The sequence below is a fragment of the Cibotium barometz genome, chromosome 55, assembly GCF_041138505.1.
Source record: "Cibotium barometz isolate CiBa-2024 chromosome 55, ASM4113850v1, whole genome shotgun sequence".
Lineage (NCBI taxonomy): Eukaryota > Viridiplantae > Streptophyta > Polypodiopsida > Cyatheales > Cibotiaceae > Cibotium > Cibotium barometz.
In genome coordinates, this window is record NC_141100.1 from 5,051,239 (window position 1) to 5,079,113 (window position 27,875).

Here is a 27,875-nt window from a genome sequence, read left to right on the forward strand (position 1 = left end):
TTGGAAGGCTAAAGACCATAGATTTTGCAGTGTCATATTGACACTTTTTGTACTATATAATATACAGTTCTCTCTCTCTCTCTCTCTCTCTTTTTGTTGGTGAGTTGCATCAAGGTTCCTATTCAGTTACTTTAAGGGTTGAAAGAAGACACATAGAGCTTCCTCACATGTGACCACAGCCTACAACTTTCATTGTATCGTGCTTTCCCAAGGAACAACAATCCCCAAATCAAGGTGTGCCGAATCCAGATCCCATTTTAAGGGTTCTTCCAGCTAGAATACCCCTTTGCAAAGGCTTAAGCGCCGAATCGAGACCCCATTTTAAGGGTTCTTCCAGCTAGAATAACCCTTACAAATGCTTATGCGTTAAGCCCTGACTTAAGATTACATGCAACCATGTAAAAGAAGCTAGTTGGTGCCAAGAGGTAAACATTGCCAGTAAAGGAGCACCAACTAAGAGGTAAATATTTCTCTTGATCTTGGCTGCGTCAGTGAGATGTCCACCTCAAGCCCAACTACCTTTTCACCACATTACTGGCGTAAGTAGTAGATAAGGACTCGAAAGCCTTTACTGGCATAGCTGGCATTGGAATTGTATTAGATATAGCACATCCACTTAGCCAGAGAAACAAAATCACTCTAGCCAGAGACACAAAATCACTCATCCAATGTAAATAATCAAAAAGCCAAAATCATGACTTCTGATCACAAGTAATGCTGAAATCCCATAAATGCAACATTGCAGCAAGCATGTCTAGTTTACACAAGCATCAAAATGGAAATGGGTGTTCCAGAATAAATCACATGGCAACATTATTCTACACAGGTTTGTCTTCGTGTTGCTCAGCTGCTGATGCCATTGGAGACCAACCCAAATTTACAGCCAAATCTTCTACAGGAACTTTTATCACATCTTGTCGGATGCCAAGATCAACTGCGTATCTGCTGAGGCAATACACTCCAGCACCCACGAGCAAGCTTGCTGGATAAAGAAGAACAGCCGCCACAGGAGCACCCATCATCATGGTGGCTGCTTGCCCACTTCTTCCTGGTGCGTTTTCATCCATCAAAAGCAGTCCTGTTTTGCAATACATGGCAAAATCCTCACAATTGTTACGAAATATATGGTACCCTCCAAACCCATTCTCTAGAAGGTACAGTGCACGATGGAGGACTTCTTCCACTGGATCTGACTCTGCAAGCGTGCAGGTTCCACCTCGGGCCTTCGCAAAGAAAGTGGCTGTATCCACCCCATATAGAAACCTATAAAGAGGCCTTGCATTGAGAAAGCAATCCAAGCAGGAAGCTACCACTCCGTTGCTGTTTCGCATGTGCCGGCTGCATTGCTCACAAAACCGAGAAGATTGAGGCGGGGCCCAGCTCCCAAGAAAATTGTCTAAGAAGGTGCCAGTCCCCATCTCCTGGCCTTGCCCTCGTGTGAAATGTACAACTTTCCCATCACCAATATAGATTCCTAGCAAAACAGAGAAGATATATGAGACCATGGCCAAATCGCTAAGACTTTTCATCAGCTCTAAAGAGATCAGTAGTTTATGAACAAAACACCTAACGCTTCAAACCAGTCAAAAGCAAGTCCTTGATAGTCGACTATTGATAGAATACTCTTCTAAATTTGGTCCACCCAGGTCAAAGGTAGTCTCAACTCCTCTTCTAAATTTGGTCCACCCAAGTCAAAGGCAGGTCAGCAAGTCCCAACGACCGTGACCTTGCTCAACTCTGAGCAGATTTGTCACAACGCTGGTCAAATCTGATCTAAATTGTCCAAAAATGACCAAAGCATTCAAAAAACAGTCAAAAACAGCCACACATGCTTCATCTATCTTCTTGGTCTGTTGGCTTCAAAGTTTTAAGATCCAGCATCTCTTGTGAAATCTTATTATGTGCCTCAGGCCTCAGGTGCATGTGTCATAACTAACAAGATACTGTACGGTAGATTGTGGCCATTGAACATACAGGTGAGTAGGGATGCACGGGGGCAGAGACAGTGCAAGCCTGTAATGGGAGATTCCAATGCCTGGACTCCGGAGTCCAGAGGCAAAGGCTATGAGAGCTGATTCCAATGCGCGGACTCTGGAGGCAAAGGCTATGAGAGCTGTTGCAAATATTGTTTATCAACCTTGGTGGGGAGGCAACATTAATCTTCATAGGCTTCTGGCCTAAGGCACATTATCTCGGAGGTATATAAGAAGAGGAGGTGGCATGGCACATGGGTGATACTAGGTGGCATCCTAGGTATAGGGGCACATGTTGGTAAGGCCTTGGATATGAGCTGAAGTAGGTGTCTCCTCTAGTGAATGTATCTATATAGGAAGTCTCTCTCTTGCTTATTCATGTTGCTCTAATAAAACAACAAGCTTAGTGCTTGGCTCTTTGTGAGCTTATCACTCTTGGTCTCTTGCGTTTATTGATTCTCATTCTCTAATCATGTTTAGTCTTGATTGTTAAGCTCTAGCTATAACCAACAATTGGTATCAGAGCTCTTGTTGGTATTAGTGAATAAGCTAACTATGTACATGCTTAATGAGAGGTCTAGAGAGATTGGGTGTTGAGGGTTGTATGCTTCTTGCGTGAGAGCTTAGTAATCCTTAATAGTAAGAGTTTTAAAAGACTAATTAGAGTTCAGAAAGAGGGGAATCTCTGTTATCATTGTGCTTAAGAGTGAATTTGTGAGGCACACATTGGAATAGAGAGGTGGGATTTGAGAGTTATACATCTTGGAGGCCATAGTCAAGTTGCAGAGGTGTGAGCATCTTCATGGAAGCTCAGAATTCTGAACTTGGAAGTGGTGAGCAACTACAAAGGTTTTACATCAACACTGAAGACTCTACATCAACTCTTGCATGCGCAGAAGACTTGCTATACTGATCCACAGCCTTAAGCATGATTAAGAACATTGATGCTAATTAACATAAGTTTAAGACAAAGGAGAGAAGAAGAGAGAGATTAGGTGTCAGGTTTTCTTGTATTACTATAGTACAAAAAGGTAACTTGATGCTTGTACATGATGTAGGGCTATGGTCAGCCCCATAGGGTGTTGGGTATAAAGTCCCAGTTTCGCCTCCAGACCTTGATCATCGCGTAGCTCTTGTCGAGAGCTTCGCGGCCATATATTTACTTGTACATTTGGCCCTCATTTGGGCCTTGTAAAGGCATTCTTTGTATTTGGTCCGCCGGGCGCCCCATAAGTTGGGCGCCCGCCCATACCCTTGTATTACTATAAATACGAGGTCTCCCTTGAGCCTCAATAAGACATTCAAGATATTCTTGAGCATTGTGTGAGTTCTCTCTCTCTCTCTCACTCTCACTCTTCTCTATCTCCTCTGCACTTCCTTGGCTAAGGCTCTTGTGTTTGAGTCATTCTCCTCCAACAACTGGTATCAGAGCTATGGAGGGAAGCTGTATGCAGAAGCTATGGAGTTAGAGGTGTCTTCCACCACTTGACTACGGGATCGTCAAACACCTCCCTTTTTATCATCAAGATGGTGCGTTTTTTCTTTCTAGAGTGCTGCGTTTTTTTTTTATTCTCTCCCTCTGCTGCCCCCTTGTGCTGCGTTTTTTCTCTCCCTCTGCTGCCCCCTTGTGCTGCGTTTCTTCTATCCCTTGCTGCCCCTTGTGCTGCGTTTTTTTTTTTTGCACTCCATTGCTGCGTTTTTGGTGCTGCGCTGCTGTAAACAGCAGCGTTTTCTGTGGTCTTGTTCTCTGCCTGCTGTACGGCTGCCATCAGCAGCAGCTAGGGCTGCAGCCAGCAGCCCCACGACTACCAGCAGCAGCCAACGCTGCTGCCAGCAGCCCCACGACTACCAGCAGCAGCTAGGGCTGCAGCCAGCAGCCCCACGACCACCAGCAGCAGTCCGGGCTGCAGCCAGCAGTCCCACGGCCACTAGCAGCAGCCGTCTTTGCCTCACGGCCCTCCAGCAGACGGGATCTTCGAGCAACACCAAAGACAGCAACTTTCTGCCCCTCGGCGAGTTTACATCGACATCTGGTGATTCTCTTACGACGTCACCTTCACTTGAAGTTGTTTCATCAATCTACGAGCATCCTACAAGTCAACCCATATCTGGTACATAACATCTTGCTATTACTTACTTTCTGAAGTGTCAGTTTGATAAGTCATGGCGTCTACAAGTGATCTTAAGGGTCTACTAGAGATTAAGAAGTTTGCAGGCACTGGGTTTGATCTTTGGAAGGTGAGGATTCAGAATATCCTCTATCTGCGGGAATGTGATACTGCACTTGAGCAGTTCAAACCCGCTGCTATGACAGATGATGAATGGGGAATCCTGAACAGAAAGGCCGTTGCCTATCTCCAGATGGCTGTTGCTGATGAGGTTCTTGTAGACCTCAAAGGGCTGACAACAGCCTATGCCGTTTGGGAGAAGCTGAGAAGCACCTATGAGATCACCACGCCGGTGAACCAGGTACATCTCATCAGGAAACTCATGAATATGCAACTTGATGATTCTAAGAATGCAGTAGAGCATATTACTACTTTCACAGGGGTGCTTAATCAGATGCAGGATTCTGGATTGCCTGCTTTTGATGATAAGTTGAAAGCTATCTTTTTGCTCACTACTTTGCCTGACTCTTGGGAAACACTTGTGGTGTCACTTGGGACAAATCCCAACCTAACTTTTGATGGAGTCAGGGGTGCTATTCTCAATGAAGATATCCGGAGGAAGACCTCAGAGACTAGCGGTTCAGCAAATGTCTCACGAGGAAGGACGACCAAGCGGGGAAATACTACTACCAATTCAAAGGGTAGAAGCAAGAGCAAGGGCCAGCAGTCTGATGTTACATGCTACCAGTGTGGTCGTAAAGGCCACAAGAAGCCAGATTGCAAATTTTACAAGATGGAGCAAGACCGGAAGAAGAAATCCAGTCATTCAAATGACAAAAAGAAGGAAAAAGAGAGTAATTCCAGCAAAGCAGAAGAGTTTGAAAAGGACAAGAGCAAGGCCAATGTGGCCTCTGGTGTTGTCATAGAGGAACTGTCTGACTCAGATGATGTGCTATGTGTTTTTTCTGCTAATGCACTTGATGTTCATAACTTGCATGTCACAGAACCAGATGTTATTCATGCCTTGATGTATGAATCTGATGTGCTTTCACAGACTTGGATTATTGACACGGGTGCCTCTTTTCATGTAACTCCTATCAAGGAGTGTTTTGCAACTTTCACTGCAGGCTCCCGAGGAAAGGTGTTCTTGGGGAATGATCATGCTTGCAATATTGAAGGTATGGGCACCGTGAATTTGACTTTGCAGGATGGTAGTGAGTTTGTGCTGCCAAATGTGAGGTATGTTCCTGGTTTGAAAACCAGTCTCTTGTCTGTGGGCCAGCTTGATGCCTTGGGATACACGGCCATATTTGGAAATGGCACATGGAAATTGACCAAAGGCACAAGGCTGATTTCAAAAGGATGCAAGAAAGGAACATTATATAGCCTTCATGGTCAGGCTTTGTCTGGTAAGTTTATTGCTTTTGCAGAGGTACGCTCCCACATGGAGCTTTGGCATAAGAGACTTGGCCACATGAGCCAAAAGGGTCTCTCCATTTTGTCCTCTTTGAACAAATTTGATGCAAAAGGAAGCAAGCTTGATTTTTGTAATGATTGCTTGTATGGGAAACAGAATAGGAGTTCTTACTCCTCTCGTGCCTCTCGCAAGGCTGAAAAGTTGGACTTGGTCCACTCTGACATATGCAGCATGCCCATTAAATCTAAAGGTGGTTCAAAGTACTTTGTGTCTTTTGTGGATGATCACTCACGAAAAGTATGGATCACTTTGTTGAAATCTAAGGATGATGCTTTTGCTGCATTTCAAAAGTTTTATGCATTTGTTCATACTCAAACAGGAGTGAAGATTAAATGCTTACGCACTGACAATGGGGGTGAGTTTGTTAGTACTAAATTTCAGAAGTTTTGTGATGATAATGGCATTAAGAGGGAACTTACACCCCCCTATAGTCCCTCTTCAAATGGTGTGGCTGAAAGGTATAATCGTACACTGTGTGAAAGAATTCGATGCATGCTGTCCACAGCTAATCTCTCTCAGGATTTTTGGGGAGAAGCCTTGAAAACTGCAGTTCATGTTTGCAATCGATCTCCACACACAGCTTTGAAAGGTGGAATCCCTGAGGAGGTTTGGTCTGGCAAACCGTCCTCATATGCCCACTTACGCATCTTTGGTTGTGATGCATATGTGCATATCCGCAAGGAAGACCGGAACAAGCTTGATGCTAAGTCCGAGAAGGGCACCTTCGTTGGCTACGGTGATGAAGGTGAGATGGGCTACCGTGTGTGGTTGCCATCAACCAACAAAGTGGTTCGCAGCCGGGATGTTGTATTTTATGAGGCAAAGCTGCTCCGTAATGTTTGTGCCTCTCATGGTGATCAGAAAAAGGTCAAATTTCAGCAAGGGCAGCCACCCATTGATGCTGAAAATGAGCCCCAGGATGCTTCACAAAGGGCTGAAGATAATGAGTCCGTGATATTTGAGCCAGAAGAGGTTGGACAGCCGCTTCATGCTCCTGGAGGTGTAGGGCAGCAACCCCTATATGCTGAAAATCAGGCTGTTCGTGAAAACCCGCAGCCTTTTGATGCTGAAATTATGATTCCTCCCGATATTGACCCCCAACCAGCCAATGATCATTGGGTACGGAGGTCTACTCGCTTTCGGAGGGAACCTCAGCGTTTTGATCCCTCTTTGCAACATGTTTTGCTTACAGATGAGGGTGAGCCTCTTACTTTCAAAGAGGCTAAGTCTTGTGAACTCCGAAACAAGTGGGAGCATGCTATGCAGGAGGAGATTAAGTCTCTACATGCAAATGACACTTGGGACTTGGTTGAGTTGCCCAAAGGAAGGAAGGCTATTCCTAACAAATGGGTGTACAAAGTCAAGACAGTTGACGGCCAGCCTAAGTATAAAGCCCGCCTTGTTGCTAAGGGCTATGCTCAGAAGGAAGGTATTGATTTTCAGGAGGTCTTCTCTCCTGTGGTCAAAATGACCACCCTTCGTGTTTTGTTTGCTCTCACTGCTGTTTTGGATTTAGAACTGTATCAGATGGATGTAAAGACAGCTTTCTTACATGGTGATTTAGATGAAGAGCTGTATATGAAGCAGCCTGAAGGCTTTGTCATTCCTGGCAAAGAACATCTGGTTTGTAAGCTGAAGCGCAGTCTCTATGGGCTGAAACAAGCCCCGAGGCAGTGGTACAAAAAGTTTGATGCTTTCATGCTTAACCAAAAGTTTAATCGTAGCCATGCAGATCATTGCTTGTATACTAAAACTGATGCAGATGGCAGCCCAGTGATACTTGTGCTGTATGTTGATGACATGCTTCTTGCAGGGAAGAATAAGAGCATTTTGGAAGCTCTTAAGGACCAGCTGAAGTCAGCTTTTGCTATGAAGGACTTGGGTTCAGCTGAACATATTTTGGGTCTTCGGATTAGACGGGACAGAGCACAGAAGTTGCTTTTCCTCTCACAGGAGAAGTATATCCAGAAAGTCCTTGATAGATTTAACATGGCTGATTCTAAGCCTTTGGGTGCTCCATTGCAGCCCTATGTTAAACTATCCAAGGATGATTGCCCAAAAGATGATGATGCAGCCAATACTATGCGTGGGATCCCTTATGCTTCTGCTTGTGGATCTCTTATGTATGCTATGGTTGCTACACGGCCAGACATTGCTCATTCAGTGGGAGTAGTCAGTCGTTTTATGTCCAACCCGGGCAAAGCACATTGGGATGCTATAAAGTCTATTTTGAGGTACTTGAAGGGGACACAGAAGAAATGCCTTATGTATGGTAAAGGTCCACTTGAGGTGCAGGGTTATTGTGATTCAGACATGGCAGGTGATTCTGATACCCGCAAGTCTACTAGTGGGTACATCTATACTCTTGCAGGTGGTGCTGTTTCTTGGTGCTCTAGACTCCAGAGGATAGTAGCACTTTCTACTACTGAGGCCGAGTACATCTCCGTCACAGAGGCTTCTAAGGAGGCCATTTAGTTAGCACGCCTTGTCACAGAGTTTGGATTGCCAGAGAGGGCTCCGGTCCTTGGTTGTGATAGCCAGAGTGCCATATACCTGGCTAAGAATGCCATGTTTCATGCTCGTACCAAACACATTGATGTACGGTATCACTTCATCAGACAGGTGCTAGATGATGGCTTGATCAGTTTGGTCAAGATTGGCACTCATGAGAACCCTGCAGATGCTCTCACCAAAAGTTTGCCAAAAGCACAGCTTGATATGTGTCTACAGCGGGTGGGAGTTACATAGCTTAGAGGAGCTTCACTGGCCCTTTAAGTGGGAGGTTGTTGGGTATAAAGTCCCAGTTTCGCCTCCAGACCTTGATCATCGCGTAGCTCTTGTCGAGAGCTTCGCGGCCATATATTTACTTGTACATTTGGCCCTCATTTGGGCCTTGTAAAGGCATTCTTTGTATTTGGTCCGCCGGGCGCCCCATAAGTTGGGCGCCCGCCCATACCCTTGTATTACTATAAATACGAGGTCTCCCTTGAGCCTCAATAAGACATTCAAGATATTCTTGAGCATTGTGTGAGTTCTCTCTCTCTCTCTCACTCTCACTCTTCTCTATCTCCTCTGCACTTCCTTGGCTAAGGCTCTTGTGTTTGAGTCATTCTCCTCCAACATAGGGGTGACCTATGCCCCCTTCTACATGAGTCTATTGATGCTAGAGATGAATGAGTGATTTATGAACTGATTTCTAGACTGAATTATTGCTTGATACTTATATATATGTATGGAGAGCTGGTCGGCCAGCTACAGGAGAAGTCAGCCAGCTTTGGACAAGATACTTGCATTTAATTTGCTGTAAAAGCTGCGCTTTTATTCCTTCTGCTTGTCACTCCCTATTGAGCCCTGGCTTGTGCCTACATGCCATCCCACTTGCTGCAAGGGCTTCTGCTGGCTGCCGACAGCCTGTCTACAGTGTGATATGCAGCGGAAGTCTTTGTATTGGAAGATCCTGTCACACAAATGCTCACACCGTCTTCTGTATCCTGAGTTTCGTGAGTTTAGCAATCCATTTCATTACTTCAAACTTTAAAGAGATGAGAGAGAGAGATATGAGAACTGTACACCAGATTGGGTCCCGAATTACCCACTGAAGGGCCCCCTATCCCGATAACGAGATAGTATTTGCTTTATTACTTTAGAGAGAATGACTGTGGACTGTAGATAAGCCAAACGCAAGATCTCGGAGGATCGGAGAGCAGCTGATCTGTACACTGCTGTAGAAACACCTCAATGACTTGATCTCGAGCCTATGCACTCTTCCCAAGGGCATGAGGAAGGGCTGCACACCTGAGGCTCAAAGAAGAAGAAGGTGGACTGTTCTACACTATGTTAGAATGCTGAAAACACATATGAATGCTATGTTACCTTCACCAGATGACTGCTGCGTGTGTGGATGATGCATAGAAGGCTGGACACTGATGCAAACAACAGTTTCAGGGCTGGAAACTGCTGTAGACTGAACCTTCAGGGCTGGAATCTGCTGTGGACAGAAACGCTGAAGTGTAGAGAGGGCTGAGGACTGAAACGCATCAGAAACAGGGCTGCTGGGCTGCTGCTGTACGGCTGGAACAAAAACGCAGATGGACTGCTGTACGGCTGTGCAAAACGCAGGCTGCAAACTGCTGAATCTGGCGTTGAACTGAGGATGAACTGTGGACTGAATCTGGGCCTGAACTGAGTGCTGAATTCAGGGCTGAATGCAGGCGCCTAGGGCTGGGCTGAAGCTATGGTTCTCAAGGGCTGGAGAGGAAAGCTTATGGGCTCTAGGGCTGGATTAGTCTTGGGCTGAAAGCAAGAGAGAGGAGAGCTCTTAGCACAATGAAGACTGAATGAGAAAACAAGCTCTATGCAAGCCTATTTATACTAACTGGAGGTTGGTCATTTAATAAAGTTTATATTTATAAATGCCCAATAATGCAAATAGGGCTAAATAAATACTAATAAATATGGGAAAAATACCAGATAAATCCCAGTAAATTCCCTAAGGCTTCGGGGATGTTCTAAATGATGCACAAGCATATGAATGCATATTATGCAGGATGCAGAGTGCTTTCTAATGCAAACCCTAAGGCTTCTACTGACTCTACATGCATGAATGATTCTCTCCAAGTGGGTTAAGGGACTTGACTGACTGACTGACCTGCTAAGGCTGAGGAATGACCTACGTAGCTCGTGCCTGACTTATCCTGGACTGAGGATGTACAATGGGGTCACGGCGTACGACAATTATCATCCTATTGGGTTCTAAAACTGTACAACTGTTGCACTTCTGATGATGAGCCATCTTGTCACCATGCACTGAGTGCAGAGTGCATGTGACATTCCCTCCTGATTAGCTTGGCGGCAGGTTCATGGCTTCCAAGTAGTCCGCCAATAACTGGGGGTACTCCTGGAAGAACTCCTCATCGAGCCATACGGCTTCGTGGGTGCCTCGATCTCGGAACTTCGTATAGAACTGACGAATCCGTCAACCGGAACCATGCTTCCATCGATGAAGAAGGATCTGCTCAGGCTCAATAACTTCTGCCTCGTCTACCACGTCTGGCTGCTGTTCATCTGAAACATCAAATACTTCTGGACCAACATATGGTTTTAGCCAAGAAACATGGAAAACATCATGCATTGTCCAACTGGCAAGCAACTTTAACTTCATTGAGACATCACTTATCTTCTTAACTATTGGAAAAGGGCCAAAACTACGGAATGAAAGCTTGGGACAACGTTTGCCCACTTGTTTCAATCTCTGCTTCATGATACGCAAATAGACCCAATCTCCTTCCTTGAAGTGGACATCTCGTCTAGACTTATTTGCCTGTCTGCTATATGCTTCCTGAGCTTTGGTCAAACGGTCCTTAACTGACTCAATGATCTCGGAAAATGCTTCCGTGGTTTTATTAGCCTCTAAAGATGGAGACACCATTCTCGTCAAAAGAGAAGAAAAACGGCGACCAAAGGCTGCTTCATATGGAGTCCGTCCGACACTGGATGAATGAGTGTCGTTCAAGATAGCTTGGACCAATGGAAGATAGTGCTCCCATTTGGACTGCTGGTCATGACAGTATGACTTGAGGACATCAAAGACCAACTGATTATAAATTTCTGTCTGGCCATCTGTCTGGGGATGGAATGCGCTAGACAACTGCAACTTAGTTCCAAAGTTTTCAAATAATGCCCTCCAGAAATGCGAGGTAAACTTGGAATCTCTGTCTGATGTTATGGTGCTAGGCAAACCACAAATTGGATACCAATGCTTGAGAAACAGACGGGCTACGTCCTCGGCTGTGGCCGTATGCTTGCATGGGATGAGCATGCAGAACTTACTAAAGCGATCCACAATGGTAAAACACTGAGTGTTACGGGATCCAGTGGATGCTGGTAGAGGCCCTACAAAGTCCATAGATATGTCGATGAAAGGTCCGTCGGGAATAGGCAAAGGTTGAAGTAAACCTGCCTTCTTTGTATGGGGAACCTTGACTTTTTGACAAATCTTACAGGCTTGTACATGTGCATAGACATCACGCCTCATCTTTGGCCAATAAAAGGACCGTTCTAATTTCTCGAGGGTACTGTTGATACCCCTATGTCCTCCAACTAAGGAGTCATGGGCATCGTGGAGAAGAGCGGAACGCTTTTCCCGAGTAACACAGAGACGGTTCTTGTAGAACAACCAACCGTTCTGTACTGAATAGTGGCCAGGCTCAGAAGTGAGGGCCAAACTATACTGAGTACCAAACTCAGGGGAGTCGACATATTGGTCTTTCATACTATCCAAGTCTTTCCCCGTGATTTCGAGAATGGTAGCTTCTTGGACTGCTTGGATGCTGGACTTTCGACTGAGAGCATCTGCTACTGGGTTATGCTTACCAGGGATGTATTCAATCATATCTTCAAACTGTTGAAAGATTTGACTCCACCTGGCCTGTCGATCACTCCATTGGGCACTTGGCATAGTCTGAAGCCACTTAAGTGCTTGGTGGTCTATTTTCACTGTGAAAGCCTGTCCATAAAGAAAAGGCTTCCAATATTTGAGCGCTGTGATCACACCCAAAAGCTCTTTGTCATATACCGAATAATTCTTTTCGGCGACATCCAACTTTCTGCTGTAATATGCCACGGGTCTATTGTTCTGCTGGAGAACTCCACCTATGGCTACATTGCTGGCATCGGTGATGACCTCGAAAGGTTCGTCCCATGATGCTAGCTTTAATACAGGTGCTTCTGAGGCAGCTTTCTGGAGTGCACGGAATGCATCAAGTGCCTTACCTGTAACTGAGACTTTCTGCTTGCGAGTCTTCACCCCCTTGAGCAAGTCGGTAAGAGGTGCTGCAAGGTTGGAAAACTGATGGACATGGGTACTATAGGCCTGACAAAGACCTACGAATGAACGGATTTCTTGGGCGGTCTTAGGAATGTCCCAATCTAAGATCTCCTGAACCTTTGATGGGTCCAGTCTAATCCCATCGGAACCGATGATGTAGCCCAAATACTGAACTTCCTTAACACCAAAGATAGACTTTTTGGCGTTTATGTAGAGCTGATTATCTCGCAAAAGTTGCAAGACTTTCTCCACATCTTTCTCATGCTGCTCCGCAGTGGCTGAGAAGACTAGTATGTCATCAAGGAATATGAAAACACACTTCCCAATATGGACTGCGAAAATCCTAGACATCATCTTATTGAACATTGCGGGTGCATTTGTAAGCCCAAAAGGCATGACTACGAACTCGTAGTGACCACGCTCTGTCCTGAAAGCTGTTTTTGGAATGTCAGCTTCAAAAATGCGGACCTGATGGTAACCACTCTTGAGGTCAATCTTAGTGAAAAACTTAGCACCGTCTAAACGCTCCAAAATGTACTCTATCCTGGGCATAGGAAACTTATTCTTGATAGTGAGTTTGTTTAATGCCCTGTAGTCTACACAAAGGCGTGCAGACTTGTCCTTCTTTTGGACAAATAGGATAGGTGCAGCAAATGGGGAGGAAGAAGGCCGAATGAATCCGGCTCGGAGAAGCTCAGATAACTGCTTTTCCAACTCGCCCTCTAAAGTCTTGGAAAGACGATAGGGAAACCTGCTAGGAGGATCTGATCCAGGGACCAAATCAATGTGATGGTCCTCAAGGCGAGAGGGTGGGAGACTGGGCGGGAGATCGTCCCTAAGCATAATGTCCTGGTGTCTAGATAGGAGATCTGCTAACTAAGGGACTGAAGATGTAATGGATGCTACTAATGAGGGAGGGGCTGTTTGAGCATGAACATAAAGGAGTGCTCCTTCTGCTCCCTTGCGGATAGCTCGTCTGGCCTGGAGATGTGAAATCAATGGGATGCCAAGAATGCTTCTATCCCCCCGAATCATGACAAGCTCAAGAAAACCTTTACAAATAGTAAAAGTGTCCTGCCCCCAATTGGGAATAGGCTCATACTGACGGAACCACTGAATTCCTAAGATCATGTCACACCCTAACAGAGGGGAGACGATGAAATCTCGTTGGAATGAGGCCTTCTGAACTTCAAAGGCAAACTGCTGTGCCTTCTGGGAAATGTGGGTGCGAAGACCAGGTGTAAACCCGTCCACATCCAGATGATATGGGACTAATGTGCAGTTCAATTTACTAGCCAACTGGGGAGAGATGGCGTCTTCACAACTGCCCATATCGAAAAGGACTACAAACTGTCAGCCCTGGGCAGAGCCATAAGCTCGGATAAGGCTCTTCTGAGCAGCATCGCTCTCACCCTCCTGCTTTTTAGCATCAAATACCACGGATGGTATAGGGTGCATGGAAGGTAAAAGTTGAACTGCATTTGAGGTAGTAGGCGGGGCTGGAGGAGCTAGGGAGGCTGTGGCAATTGTGGCAGAAGGAGCTTTGGCAGCTTGTGCCGCTTGCCATTTGTGGCAATCCTTCTTACCATGCCCTATAATATGATAGAAAAAACATCTATTTTCTGACTGGTACTTCTTTTGCTCCTCTGGAGAAAGATAACCTCTAGTAATGCCTGCTTTAGCCTTGTCATCAGGGGTTTTCTTAGGTTCTTTATCCTTCTTACCCCCTGAACTAGAGCTATTACTGCTGTCCTTCTTAGCATCTTTAGAAGATGCGTTACCTTTCCTTGTCTGTGCAGCTGATTGCTGCTGCTGGGGTTTGGTATTGGACTGAGATGTCTGCTTGGGCTTGCCCCCGTTGAGCTTCATTTCTTCATTCTGAGCGAGAGTCAAAGCCCGGTCATATGTACTTGGTTCAAAGTTACGAACTGTGAACCGAATGTTGGAGTCCAATCCACGAATGAATTGCTCCATCTTGGCCTGCTCAGATAACCCTAACTGCTGTGCTAAAGTAATAACCTTACCGAAAAACTGAAGCACTGGGGAACCGTTCTGTCTGAGTCCATAGAACTCGTCTTTCAGACCGGTCATGTACTGGGGCGGGAGAAATCTGGTCTTCAGGTCATGGACAAAGATGTCCCAGTCAAAGGTTGTGACACCTGTGGCCTGGTCTGTATGAATACTAGACCAATGCTGCCACCAAGTGACTGCCTCACCAGTGAGATGGGGAGCCGCTAAGTGGACTTTGTCTTGTGGGTCTGTGATCCTAGCTAATGGAAAATGAGCATTAAACTGATGAACAAATTGATTAACTGAAGAATGATCACCCTTACCATCATACTTGCTGAAATTCGGTTGACTGTGAATGATGGTGGTTGATGCTGCTGCGGGATGCTGGCTGGTGACACCTATGACTGGGGAGACTGAGGAGAGCTGCTGATACCTCGAGTGTATGGCCTCCTTTTCCCGTTGGTGTTCGAGTAACATACGTTCTCGATCAAGCTCACGTTGGTGTTCCAGAGCGACGAGTTCAGCCTGACGCCGGTCTTCGTCGATCCTGCGTTGGGCTTCCTCATAGTCCCGTCTTTCTTCTTTTTCTCTTCTCCTTCGGGCCTCGTCCTCTCTCCTTCGTTGTTCCATCTGAAAGAAGAGGGAGATGTACTCGGGTGCTGCTGGAGGTGTAGAAGGACGTGCTGCTGCTGCCTCCAAGAGTTGGAGACGCTCCATGAGTAGCTGGTTCTGAGCTCTAAGAAGAGCTATGGTGTCTGCTGTAGGCAGAAGAACAAGGTCTCCTTCGGGGGAGACGTCTTCCGGCTGATGAGTACTCTCTCCTGTAGACATGATGCTGAAGTCGGTGGTCGTGCCGGAACGCAATCTAACCATCCAAGGATGCCCCCACGCTAGGATACGGTGTGTGTGGACTATCTGAATCTGATACCAATGTGATATGCAGCGGAAGTCTTTGTATTGGACGATCCTGTCACACAAATGCTCACACCGTCTTCTGTATCCTGAGTTTCGTGAGTTTAGCAATCCATTTCATTACTTCAAACTTTAAAGAGATGAGAGAGAGAGATATGAGAACTGTACACCAGATTGGGTCCCGAATTACCCACTGAAGGGCCCCCTATCCCGATAACGAGATAGTATTTGCTTTATTACTTTAGAGAGAATGACTGTGGACTGTAGATAAGCCAAACGCAAGATCTCGGAGGATCGGAGAGCGGCTAATCTGTACACTGCTGTAGAAACACCTCAATGACTTGATCTCGAGCCTATGCACTCTTCCCAAGGGCATGAGGAAGGGCTGCACACCTGAGGCTCAAAGAAGAAGAAGGTGGACTGTTCTACACTATGTTAGAATGCTGAAAACACATATGAATGCTATGTTACCTTCACCAGATGACTGCTGCATGTGTGGATGATGCATAGAAGGCTGGACACTGATGCAAACAACAGTTTCAGGGCTGGAAACTGCTGTAGACTGAACCTTCAGGGCTGGAATCTGCTGTGGACAGAAACGCTGAAGTGTAGAGAGGGCTGAGGACTGAAACGCATGAGAAACAGGGCTGCTGGGCTGCTGCTGTACGGCTGGAACAGAAACGCAGATGGACTGCTGTACGGCTGTGCAAAACGCAGGCTGCAAACTGCTGAATCTGGTGTTGAACTGAGGATGAACTGTGGACTGAATCTGGGCCTGAACTGAGTGCTGAATTCAGGGCTGAATGCAGGCACCTAGGGCTGGGCTGAAGCTATGGTTCTCAAGGGCTGGAGAAGAAAGCTTATGGGCTCTAGGGCTGGATTAGTCTTGGGCTGAAAGCAAGAGAGAGGAGAGCTCTTAGCACAATGAAGACTGAATGAGAAAACAAGCTCTATGCAAGCCTATTTATACTAACTGGAGGTTGGTCATTTAATAAAGTTTATATTTATAAATGCCCAATAATGCAAATAAGGCTAAGTAAATACTAATAAATATGGGAAAAATACCAGATAAATCCCAGTAAATTCCCTAAGGCTTCGGGGATGTTCTAAATGATGCACAAGCATATGAATGCATATTATGCAGGATGCAGAGTGCTTTCTGATGCAAACCCTAAGGCTTCTACTGACTCTACATGCATGAATGATTCTCTCCAAGTGGGTTAAGGGACTTGACTGACTGACTGACCTGCTAAGGCTGAGGAATGACCTACGTAGCTCGTGCCTGACTTATCCTGGACTGAGGATGTACAATGGGGTCACGGCGTACGACAATTATCATCCTATTGGGTTCTAAAACTGTACAACTGTTGCACTTCTGATGATGAGCCATCTTGTCACCATGCACTAAGTGCAGAGTGCATGTGACATACAGCCAGTCGACAGAAGCCCTATGCTTCCATAATGATGATAACGCTGATGATGATGATGCTAATGCTGATAACACTGATGATGTGTTGCTGCTGATGATGACGATGGTTCTTATGCTTATGCTACTAATGGTGACCTAAATGCTTATCTTTACTGCTGCACTAATCAAGGATTAAGAATGTTCATGCTGAAGATTAGCCATGGCACGAGTGTGCACGTGACATTCGCTTCTGCTAAACTTGATGATGGGGTGGACACTCTGTCATCCTACCTCCCTAGACTTCTAGGGACCTTGAACTTCTACTAACTTTGACTTCTACTGACTGATATTTTTGGTCTGAACACCTTCACTCCTGATCTCCACTTCCAAGACTTCGATGAAGAACTGAGCATCTGTTCACTGGTGTCCCCATGCTTGCTTTCCCTTAACCTTGACACAACGTCGGGTCACCTTCTGGAACTGATCATGCCTATTGCTAGGCCTTTGGAAATAATCTGAGAGCTTAATACCGGGTATGCGTATCTACCCTCGGGGGATGCTTCCTTTGGCTTCGCCTGTTTGCAGACCACTCCTCCTGCTACCCTACTGCATCCTTTCTGCTGAAACTGTGCACCTTCCTTGGGACGTAGCTTAGTGAGCTGAGCTTGAATGCTCTGATACCCATGCAAGGAAGCCTTGTTGTACTGATCCACAACCCTAAGCATGATTAAGAACATCGATGCTAATTAACACAAGTTTAAGACAGAGGAGAGAGAAGAAGAGAGAGATTAGGTGTTGGGTTTTCTTGTATTACTATGGTACAAAAAGGTAACTTGATGCTTGTACATGATGTAGGGCTATGGTCAGCCCCATAGGAGTGACCTAGGCCCCCTTCTACATGAGTCTATTGATGCTAAAGATAAATGAGTAATTTATGAATTGATTTCTAGACTGAATTATTGCTTGATGTTTAAATATATGTATGGAGAGCTGATCGGCCAGCTACAGGAGAAGTCGGCCAGCTTTGGACAAGGTACTTGCATTTAATTTGTTGTAAAAGCTGCGCTTCTTTTATTCCTTCTGCTTGTCACTCCCTACTGGGCCCTGGCTTGTGCATGCATGTTGTCCCACCTACTGCAAGGGCTTTTGCTGGCTGCCGACAGAAGCCCTATGCTTCCATAATGATGATAATGCTGATGATGATGATGCTGATAACACTAATGATGTGCTGCTGCTGCAGATGATGATGATGATGGTTCTTATGCTTATGCTACTGATGATGATGAAGATGATGGTTCTTATGCTTATGCTACTGATGGTGACCTAAATGCTTATCCTTACTGTTGCACTGATCAAGGATTAAGAATGTTTAGGCTGAAGATTAGCCATGGCACGGGCGTGCACATGACATCAACTGTCACGTGCACGCCCGTGCCATGGCATAAATCTCACATAATCCCTAGTTTAGACAACATTTAGGACATTAGCACGGCTAGGTTATGGTCTTTGGAGTAGTCGGCAACATAATGGGCAGCCAATCAACAACATTGACAGCATCAAGGCCACACGTGTGATTGAAACAGCATTTAATGCTGACGTCATCAAGTCGTGGACATATGAATAGGCCGACAGCCCTTTCTCTTGGCCGACCACCTTCCCCTAGTCATATATAGGCATTAAGTGTTGCATGCATGGAAGCCTTACTGTACTGATCCACAGCCCTAAGCTTGATTAAGGACAAGATGCTGAATAAACATGATTAAGCCACAGGAGAGAAGAGAAAGAGTATTTGTTGTCAAGGTTTTTCTTGTATTATATTACAAAAATGTGACATGAATGTCGGTACATCTTCAAGGCCCTTGGTCTACCCCGTAGGAGTGACTCTGGCCCTCTACATACTTCTACTGACTTCTATCTTCTTCAAAAGGTTGAATAATGCACTGCTAATGATGACTTCTACTTATATATGGCTTGAGGATGCTAGTCAGTCCACTGAGATGTTGTCGGCCTGTTTGCAGGACAAATATTATTGCATAAAATATCATTTAAATGCGGCCCTTATTTCAATGTTGTCCAAACCTACTAGCCGACCGCCTGCTGGAGTCCCAAATGGCTGCCGATTGCTGTTGAGAGTCTTGTTGGTTGCTGACTGGTCACCCACGCCCTCCATAATGTTGATGATGATGATGATGATGATTGTTGCATGCACGGAAGCTTTGTTGTGCTGATCCACAGCCCTAAGCCTTATTAAGAACAAGATGTTGAATAAACATGATTAAGATAGAGGAGAGAGAAGAAGAGAGAGACAGTGATTAAGGCCTATTTCATCTCCGTGGCGACCCATTGGTCAAGTCACTCAAGGCCCCCCACCCAATCAGTTTCTTTTACCACCCCGGAAGAGATGGCTGATTGGTCATCTCTTACACCACATCTCAACCGCTCGGCCAATGTCACTCAGGTCACATTTGAGGTTGATTACTCTTCCAAATGGACGAAGAAACAACAACCTAGAGCGTCCGCCCTTGTTCAGGTTTCTCAGTTACTTGATGATCATTATGTGCCTATCATCGAAGCCCACCCAACACTTCCCTATGGCCATCCGGTCACTTGGGTAGTTGATAGTGGAGCTACACACCATATGGCACGCAATGCTGACATTTTCATCTCTCAACGACCTACTAAGGGTGAAGTTCAATGTGGCAACAGCACACTCATGCCCATCAAATCTGTTGGCACCATTTTATTTGACACACCAACACAGGCCCCAATCAAGCAACACTCGACAATGTCTATCTTGTTTCTAACTTGGGCCTCAATTTACTTTCTGTACCTCAGCTAACCCAACTCGATCGTGGAGTTTACTTCAACAAGCGAGTTGTAGAGATAATTGATGAGACTACCGGTCTTGTTGTTGCCCATGGCCAAGCACAAAAGGGATGGTTTATACCGGATGTCTACTTTTTTATCCGAGCCATCTTCCAAGGGTTCTGAGTTTCATTGGGTTCGTGCCTATGTGACCAAAGCTCCTTCGGACATTGAGCGACTATGGCACTTTCGCTATGGTCACCTGCCCTATGACACACTCTATGAGTTGCCTCGAGACCAGTTAGTTGAAGGCATACCCAGCCTCAAACTGACAAAGGATGTCTTCCAGCCACGTCAAATGGGTAAACAACATCATTCACCATCATTCCCACATCATGCTACTCATCGTGCCCAGGGTATCCTCAAGTTGATTCATTTCAACTTGAGTGGGCAATTCCCAACCCCCTCCTTGAATGGGTCCCTCTACTACATGTTAATTGTTGATGATTATTCGAGGTACATGTGAGTGTATTTCTTGAGCATAAATCAGATGCCTTCCAATACTTTTCCACGTGGGTTCGGTTAGTCACTAATCAAATGGGCGTCTCGATTGGGATTACTCGCCAGTGACATGTAGTGGGAGAAACAGGAATTAGGGTTTAGAGATTCATGTGTGGGAGACATACACAGAGAGAACAAGGGAGAGAGAGAGAGAGAGTTGTGGGGATAAGTCAACTCATAATATGAGTGTGTGACTCCCCTATCACACATGTATATTGCACTAGTACACATAGTGCACTTAGTACATTAAAAGTACTAAGTGTACTATGTACTATAACTTATGGGCTTGTACACACTATAAGGGTGGGCATAATGCCTTTACCCCAACAACCTCCCACTTAAAGGCAAAGTGCCCTTAAGTAAAGGAAAAGAAAAAAATCAGCATGTACATGATAATATACAAGGCCATATCAAGGCTGAAACTGGCCTCATCCAATGCCCATCAAGTGTCTGCAATGAGCAAACCGCTCCGGAGGCAAACTCTTTGTCAACAGATCAGCCGGGTTGTCATCCGTGTGAATCTTAACAAGCTGAATTTGCTTGTTCTCTATCACCTCTCTGATGAAGTGATACTTCACATCCACATGCTTCGTCTTTGCATGAAAGACAGGGTTCTTTGCCAACTGGATGGCACTCTGACTGTCACAATGCAACAATGGAATATCCCCTGTATAACCCAAATCAACCACTAACCGAGATAGCCGTAATGCCTCCTTGCAAGCCTCTGTGGCTGCAATATACTCGGCCTCTGTAGTAGATAAGGCAGTGCACTTCTGCATCCTGGATATCCATGACACAGCACCTCCTATGAATGTAAACACATAACCGGTAGTAGACTTCCGGTTATCTGGATGACCGGCATAATCCGAATCCGTGTAACCATGCACTAATGCATCCTGTTTGCCAAAGCAAATGCACAAATCCTGTGTGCCCTTCAAGTATCTCATGACACCTTTCACTGCTTCCCAATGCTTCTTGCCAGGGTTGGCCATGTATCTAGAAACCACTCCCACTGCAAATGCAATGTCCGGCCTAGTAGCAACCATGGCATACATGAGACTGCCACAAGCTGAAGCATATGGAATCTTGGCCATATCAGCCCTGTCACTATCCGACTGTGGGCTGTCCATAGCACTGAGTTTCACATATGGCAAAGGAGTACTAGTCTTCTCCCCCCCGTCCATATTGAACCTCTGCAAAACTTTGCCAATGTATTCCTTCTGAGACAAATACAACACATGCTGATTTCTGTCCCGAAGTATCCGCATACCCAAGATGTGATTTGCATCACCCAAATCCTTCATATCAAAGGTTTGATGCAGCCTCTGCTTCAAGGTATCCATCTCCTTACGAGATTTCCCGGCAATCAACATATCATCAACATACAAGATGACATGAGGGCTCCCCACAGTCAGTGAGCATCAAGTAGTCAACCCCTGGAACAAACCTGTCAGGGGCTCTGGAGGGTCTAGTGGACCTCCGTACCCAATGACCATCATTTGCAGGTTGCTGTCCAGCCTGCATATCACCCATTGGTGGCTCCTGTTCCATGCCATAGGGCTGAAAAATCATGCCCGGTATTTCTTCTAACTGTGGTATATCCATAGGGATACCTTCTGCCATCTCTGGCTGTCCATTTGGACCATTTTCAGCACCATTTAAGGGCTGGTTTTCTTGCTGTAATGGCTGATTTACAGCCCTTTGTTGTTGTCCATGATGTCCATCATCATCAAAGATGACTCTGCCAGGCTCCTGTTGCCTTGCAGGCTCCTTATACATGCATGTTTCATCAAAAATGACATCATTGCTGCGTATAATCTTTCTATTTATGGGATCCCAAAGTCTATACCCCATTTCACCTCTGTCACCATATCCTAGGAATATGCATTTGTGAGACTTAGGATCAAGTTTGGTGCGCATTTCCCTGCGTATGTGCACGTACGCAACGCAACCAAACACTCTCAAGTGCTTGTATGACGGAGGCTTCCCTGTCCATACTTCTTCTGGCACTTTCCCACCAAGCCTCGTGTCAGGTGACCTGTTTATAAGGTGAACGGCTGTCATAACAGCTTCAGCCCAAAAACCATGAGGTAATGCAGCATGTGACAACATAGAACGGACCTTCTCCTGAATGGTCCTGTTCATCCTCTCTGCTGTCCCGTTTTGTGGAGGATCATAAGGAGTAGAGAGCTCCCTCTTGATGCCTTTAGCATCACAAAAGTCCTGAAACTGTTTGGACATATACTCTCCACCATTGTCGGAACGCAAAGCCTTCAGTGTTTTGCCAGTTTGATTCTCAACAAGAGCAACAAACTTCTCAAACACTGAGAATGTATCACTCTTCAAACGAAGAGGATAGACCCACACCTTGCGTGTGGCATCATCAATAAATGACACAAAATATTTTGCCCCTCCCAAAGAAAGCTGAGGCATCTCACGTACATCTGTATGCACAAGCTCTAACTGAGCATCTTTCAGTCCAAGAGCTTTCTTGTGGGGGCACTGCAGTTGCCTGCCATATATACAATGCTCACAAAACTGAAAACTTGAAAACTTTAGAGAAGGCAAGTAACCCAAACGAGACAATTGCTCCATTCCTTTGACACTCATGTGTCCCAACCGGCTATGCCACATAGAGATTTCCGGCAGCTCGGTTGCATTTACATTTGCATGGTGACAAACACCTGCATGCATGAAATAAAGAGTGTCCACCTTAGAGCCTCTGGCAACAACCAGTGAGCCCTTACTAATTTTCCACTTTCCACGACCAAATGTGGTAACATAATCAGCATCATCAAGCTGTCCAGTAGAAAGCAGATTCTTCTTGATCTCAGGCACATGCCTGACATCATGGAGCATAAGCTGTGAGCCATCTGAAAACACAAGCCTCACATCACCTCTGCCAAGAATCTTGCATGCATGGTTATCACCCAAATAAACAACTCCTTCATTGCCAGCAGTATACCTGACAAACAAGTCTCTGCAACCTGTGACATGAAAGGAGGCACCTGAATCAATGATCCATGAGTGCATACCATGACCACCTGTAAGAAGTGAATGGGCATCAAGTGAAGACGTAAATAGGACCTCATCCTCACTGCCACCTGCATGTGACACATTGATTTCTTCAATCTTGACTCCACTTTTGCCCTTTGGCTTTACATCTTTGGCTTCATCTTTCTCTTTGTCTTTGCCTTTTCCCTTTTCCTTTTGATCATTTTTCCATTTGTAGCATTGCTTTTTAATGTGTCCCTTCTTGCCACAATAATGGCATTCCAAATCCTTTTTGGAGCGAGACTTGCTCCTTCCCCTTTCTTGGCTTTTTCCCCTTTGCTGGGATCTCCCACGTGCATTCATTGCATTGGACTTTCCAACAGAGTTGTTTTTCCTGTTCATCTCTTCTTGAAGAAGAGCACCCTCAACATCTGCATATGACAGCATAGCATGCGAATTGCTAGTGGCTGTCCTGAATGTGTCCCAACTCTCTGGCAAAGTGCATAACAGAAAAGTGGCTTTGAACTCATCGTCCATTGCCAACTTTTGATTTATAACTTGGCTGACAATACCATTAAACTCATTTAAATGGGCTGTCATAGACGCCCCTTCCTTCATCTGAAGACCTATGAGTTTCTTCAACCAATACACTTTGCTTGAGGCACTTTGTTGGGCATACAAGTCCTGCAATCTCTGCCACATTCCCCAAGCTGTCTTCTCTTCACGAATGCTGAAAAGTAATGAGTCTGACACAGACAACATGATAGTAGATCTTGCCAGCTCATCCATATCTTCCCACTCTTCAGCAGTAAGAGAAGCGGGCATTACACCCCTTTCTTTGATAGGCTTGTGCTGCTTTTTCTGGAGCAACACATTGTAGCACTGGGTTTGCCAAATATCATAATTATGCGAGCCTTCAAGCTTCTTGATGTGAAGCAATGAAGAGCTCTCACCTGTGGTTGCCATAGCAATATGCAACCTGTCAATGCCTGACTCCCTGCAAAATGTGCAAACACTGCACCAAAAGCACACAGAGTGCTCACAGTTTTTCTCCCAAGCTTTATCTCCCACTGCGGAAGCAAGAATGCAACTTTTCTCCCACTTTATGTGATGAAATCACCAAAATCTGGTTGCTTCAGATTTTGGACAGCACTTTAAATGTGCTCTGTTGCCCTTCCAAAGTACTGTACAGCAGTACCAAGTGCTCACCAATGATGTACCAAACCTGTACCGGCAAGTACAGCAGCTGAAATTGAGCCTTTTGGTCACTCAAAACAGTGTACAGCCATGCCAAAACTTGCACAAAGCTGTGCCAAATCTGTACCAGCAGGTACAATAGCAATAAATGCTCTCCTGGCTGTCCAAATGAGTGAAAATCAGACTTTTACAGTCCTGTACACTGCATACAACAGTCCCGAACAGAAATTGGGCAAAAGCCCCTTGACTGCAAGCTGATTTTTGAGGATTCAAGGCATAAATGTCTTGCCTGCTGCTTTGCCAAGTTCAACAAGCATACGAACTTGAAAAGCCCCTTGATTTAAGATCAATTTCTGATCATACATGGTACATTGACGCACATGAAGGCATCCAGAGTGTTCACGATGCTTCCCCCTGACCACATATACATCCAAATAATGAAAGCCCCTTGATTTACAGGCACATTGAGTGCTTGTAAGGCATCAACACATTATCCACAGCATCAAATGCGATTGCCTGCATGCAAATCAACCAAATCGGCACAAAAGCCCCTTGATTTGCACTGCAATTTGCTGCAATGTGCTGCAATTTTGCCCAAATGTGCGATTTTTCACATCATACAGCATGTATGAGTGCTTAATTGCACAATTACATCAAAAGCCCCAAATTTCGACATCCAATTTCCTGCAAATTGATCCTGATTGTGACCAATGTCACCCAATTTTGCCAATTTTGCCAATTTTGCTCAAAAATTGAGCAATTGGGCACCTGTACCTCCTCGCAGGCGTGCTGTAGAAGTCTGACTCGACTCAGGTCAGCAACAAAGGGTTGCAGGAAGATGCGCATGCCTACAGGCGAGAGCTTATCTCTCAAGCACAGGTTGAGGCAGAGATGGAGGCGTTGTGAGCTTTTGCCGACGACGTATGGAAGCGTAAGCAGAAGCCGTGACAGAGATGGTGGTATAATAGCCTGCACTGCAGCGCCCTGTAGCCCACGTAAGGCGAGTTACGCTATTGAGTCGGCGACGATGGAAACAAAGACTCTCCCGCACGTCGCCCACGTTTACGTTGGCAAATCCGCTCGTCGTCGCCCACGTTTGCCTTCGCCGTGTAGCGCTAAATCGCCTACGCTGTCTCCGCCTACTGTTGACGCCCGCCTGTGGTGTGCTACGTTTAGCTCTGCCACGTCAACTGTCTTCAGCTGCAGCCTGCGTAAGTTGCAGAGAGAGAGAGATCGTCTGCGCATACGCTGACAACTCCCGGTTCTATTGGCTGGCACCTTCTCGCTTTCTCTTCCAGCGGCTGGTTTCCTCAGCCTGTCACCTGCTGGTGTTTGTTGTGGGCATGGCTTACAGGTCAGCAGGTTTGATCACCCTTGGCCTTCTTCTCAGCTCTGATACCAGTTGTAGTGGGAGAAACAGGAATTAGGGTTTAGAGATTCATGTGTGGGAGACATACACAGAGAGAACAAGGGAGAGAGAGAGAGAGAGTTGTGGGGATAAGTCAACTCATAATATGAGTGTGTGACTCCCCTATCACACATGTATATTGCACTAGTACACATAGTGCACTTAGTACATTAAAAGTACTAAGTGTACTATGTACTATAACTTATGGGCTTGTACACACTATAAGGGTGGGCATAATGCCTTTACCCCAACATGACAATGGTGGTGAGTTTATCTCCCATCAATTTACTGAGTTCTTGCAACAACAGGGCATTCAACGCCAACTCACGTCCACCAACTCCCCCTCACAAAATGGAGTGGTCGAGCACAAGAATCGGACTGTGATGGATATGGTACGCTCCATGCTTTTTGCAACTGAGCTGCCTGAACGCCTTTGGTAAAATTGGTCAACACTACGGTGTACCTTCTGAACCATTGCCCTACGGTCGTTGTTTCTCACAGGACCCCACCATTTGAGGCATGTTATGGCAAAAAACCGACTGTTTCCCATTTCCGTGTCTTTGGGTGTCGTGCGTACACTCACACTCCGAATGACACAAGAGGCAAGCTTGAGCCAAGGAGTGAGTTGCTCATTTTTGTGGGCTACTCTTCTGAATCAAAGGCTTACAAAGTTTTTGATCCAAGATCAAACAAAGTCTTCATTCGTCGAGACATTGTCTTCTGTGCCACATGAACCCAATCAGTCAACTATAAATTCACCTCTTGAGGAGCCTTCCTTCTCCCGACAACCACCCAGGGACCCTTTACCTTCTCTCTATGTTTCTATCTCCTGGATACGTGGTGGAATCTGTCACATCACGCCCGGTTGGGCTTACAGTGGTATATATATATATAGAGAGAGAGAGAGAGAGAGAGAAAGAAAGAGAAGGATTTAGGGAACTTTGCACAGTACACACTCACGGAGCGAGGAACAAGGAGGTAGGACCAACTCCAGCTGATGGTCCTTAGGATGTGGGTGGGAGCTTGGGCAGGAGGTCATTCCTCGACCAGATGTCTTGAAGTTGCGGAAGGAGACCTACCATCCATTGCTCTAAAGATTTTGATGTCTGAATAGCGGATTGTTTGTTGACTATGGACACAAATCAACACACCATCAACTTCACTACTTACTACTCGTCAAGCCTGGATATGAGAGCTCAGTGGAATGCCGAAAATGCTCCTATCCCCACAGATCATGACAAGCTCAAGGAAAACCGTCAACAATGGTGAAGGTGTCCTCCCTCCAATCAAGAGTGGGCACAAAAAAGAGAAACCTATAACATGATTGATGTAAAAAGGAGAATTCACTATCAAGTTAATGACTAAATTAATCCAAGAAGATTCCTTATAATCATTTTCCAAGTGTATATGAAGTTCTCAAACATGTCATATACACTAGCTCTCAAACATGCCTACAGTGCGGGGGGAGGGGGGGATCAGGATTGTGAGCAATCGGGAAGGGAACGCACAAGTTTGGCCCATCTATCATGATACTTTTTTTTGCCCATAAAAAGTATGACCATACCCACACGTGTTGCTTAATTTACAACGTGTATGTCTCTTGGCTTGAGGTATGTACGTGGCCTTCGATTACTCGACGTATTTTCTTAAACAAAAAGATGGAGGCCAAACTTCTTCAAGACATCTACAAAAACAAGATACTCGGCCAGAAAACCATTTCGAAATTCCATGATGTGAGCGTAGCTCTGATCTGCCATGCACAGGATGGTCAAGATTGCTCATCGATCTTAATATTTTTTGCCCATAAACGTACCACCGTGTACATAAGAACGTCAGAGCTAGAGGACATAAAACCTCACTATCCAGCTCTGGGAGACGAGGTATGTAGTTATTGGACATGTTTTCTTGAACAGAAACGAGGAGGAGGACGATCTACATCAACAGGTCAAAAAGACAACAAGGAAAATGAAGGCAGGAAACTCTATCAGAATACCGTGATGGGCGTAGCTGTAGTATGCTCGCCAGGAGTAGATGTGATCGCCGACTTGCAGTTCGTCGCGATCCACTTTGTTAGAGAGAAGCCCCATTGCCCTGCAACAGCACTGCCTGCGTTTCTCTGCAGAGCCAAACGTCAACTCGCACACAGAATGCACAAAAACACGAGGATCGCCACAGGCAGAATTTGCACCGCACAGT

At 45.6% G+C, this 27,875-nt stretch overlaps 1 protein-coding gene across 1 annotated transcript; it reads right to left on the reverse strand.

Moving 5' to 3' along the window:
* Positions 1-648: 648 nt before the first annotated feature.
* Positions 649-27,875, reverse strand: LOC147607278 (protein LEAD-SENSITIVE 1-like). Its single transcript, XM_086790422.1, has 2 exons — positions 27,673-27,875; positions 649-1,474 (listed from the first exon to the last, which is right to left on the reverse strand). Exons 1-2 carry the CDS (start codon positions 27,764-27,766, stop codon positions 819-821), a joined length of 750 nt encoding a protein of 249 aa, XP_086646548.1. The 5' UTR covers positions 27,767-27,875; the 3' UTR covers positions 649-818.

Bases quoted from the DNA above. Each gene is read 5' to 3' on its own strand.
- LOC147607278 (XM_086790422.1), bottom strand. From the start codon at position 27,766: ATGGGGCTTCTCTCTAACAAAGTGGATCGCGACGAACTGCAAGTCGGC. The intron at 1,475-27,672 runs GTATTCTGATAG...CTGTTTTGCTAG, and splicing joins CTACAGCTACGCCCATCACG to GAATCTATATTGGTGATGGG.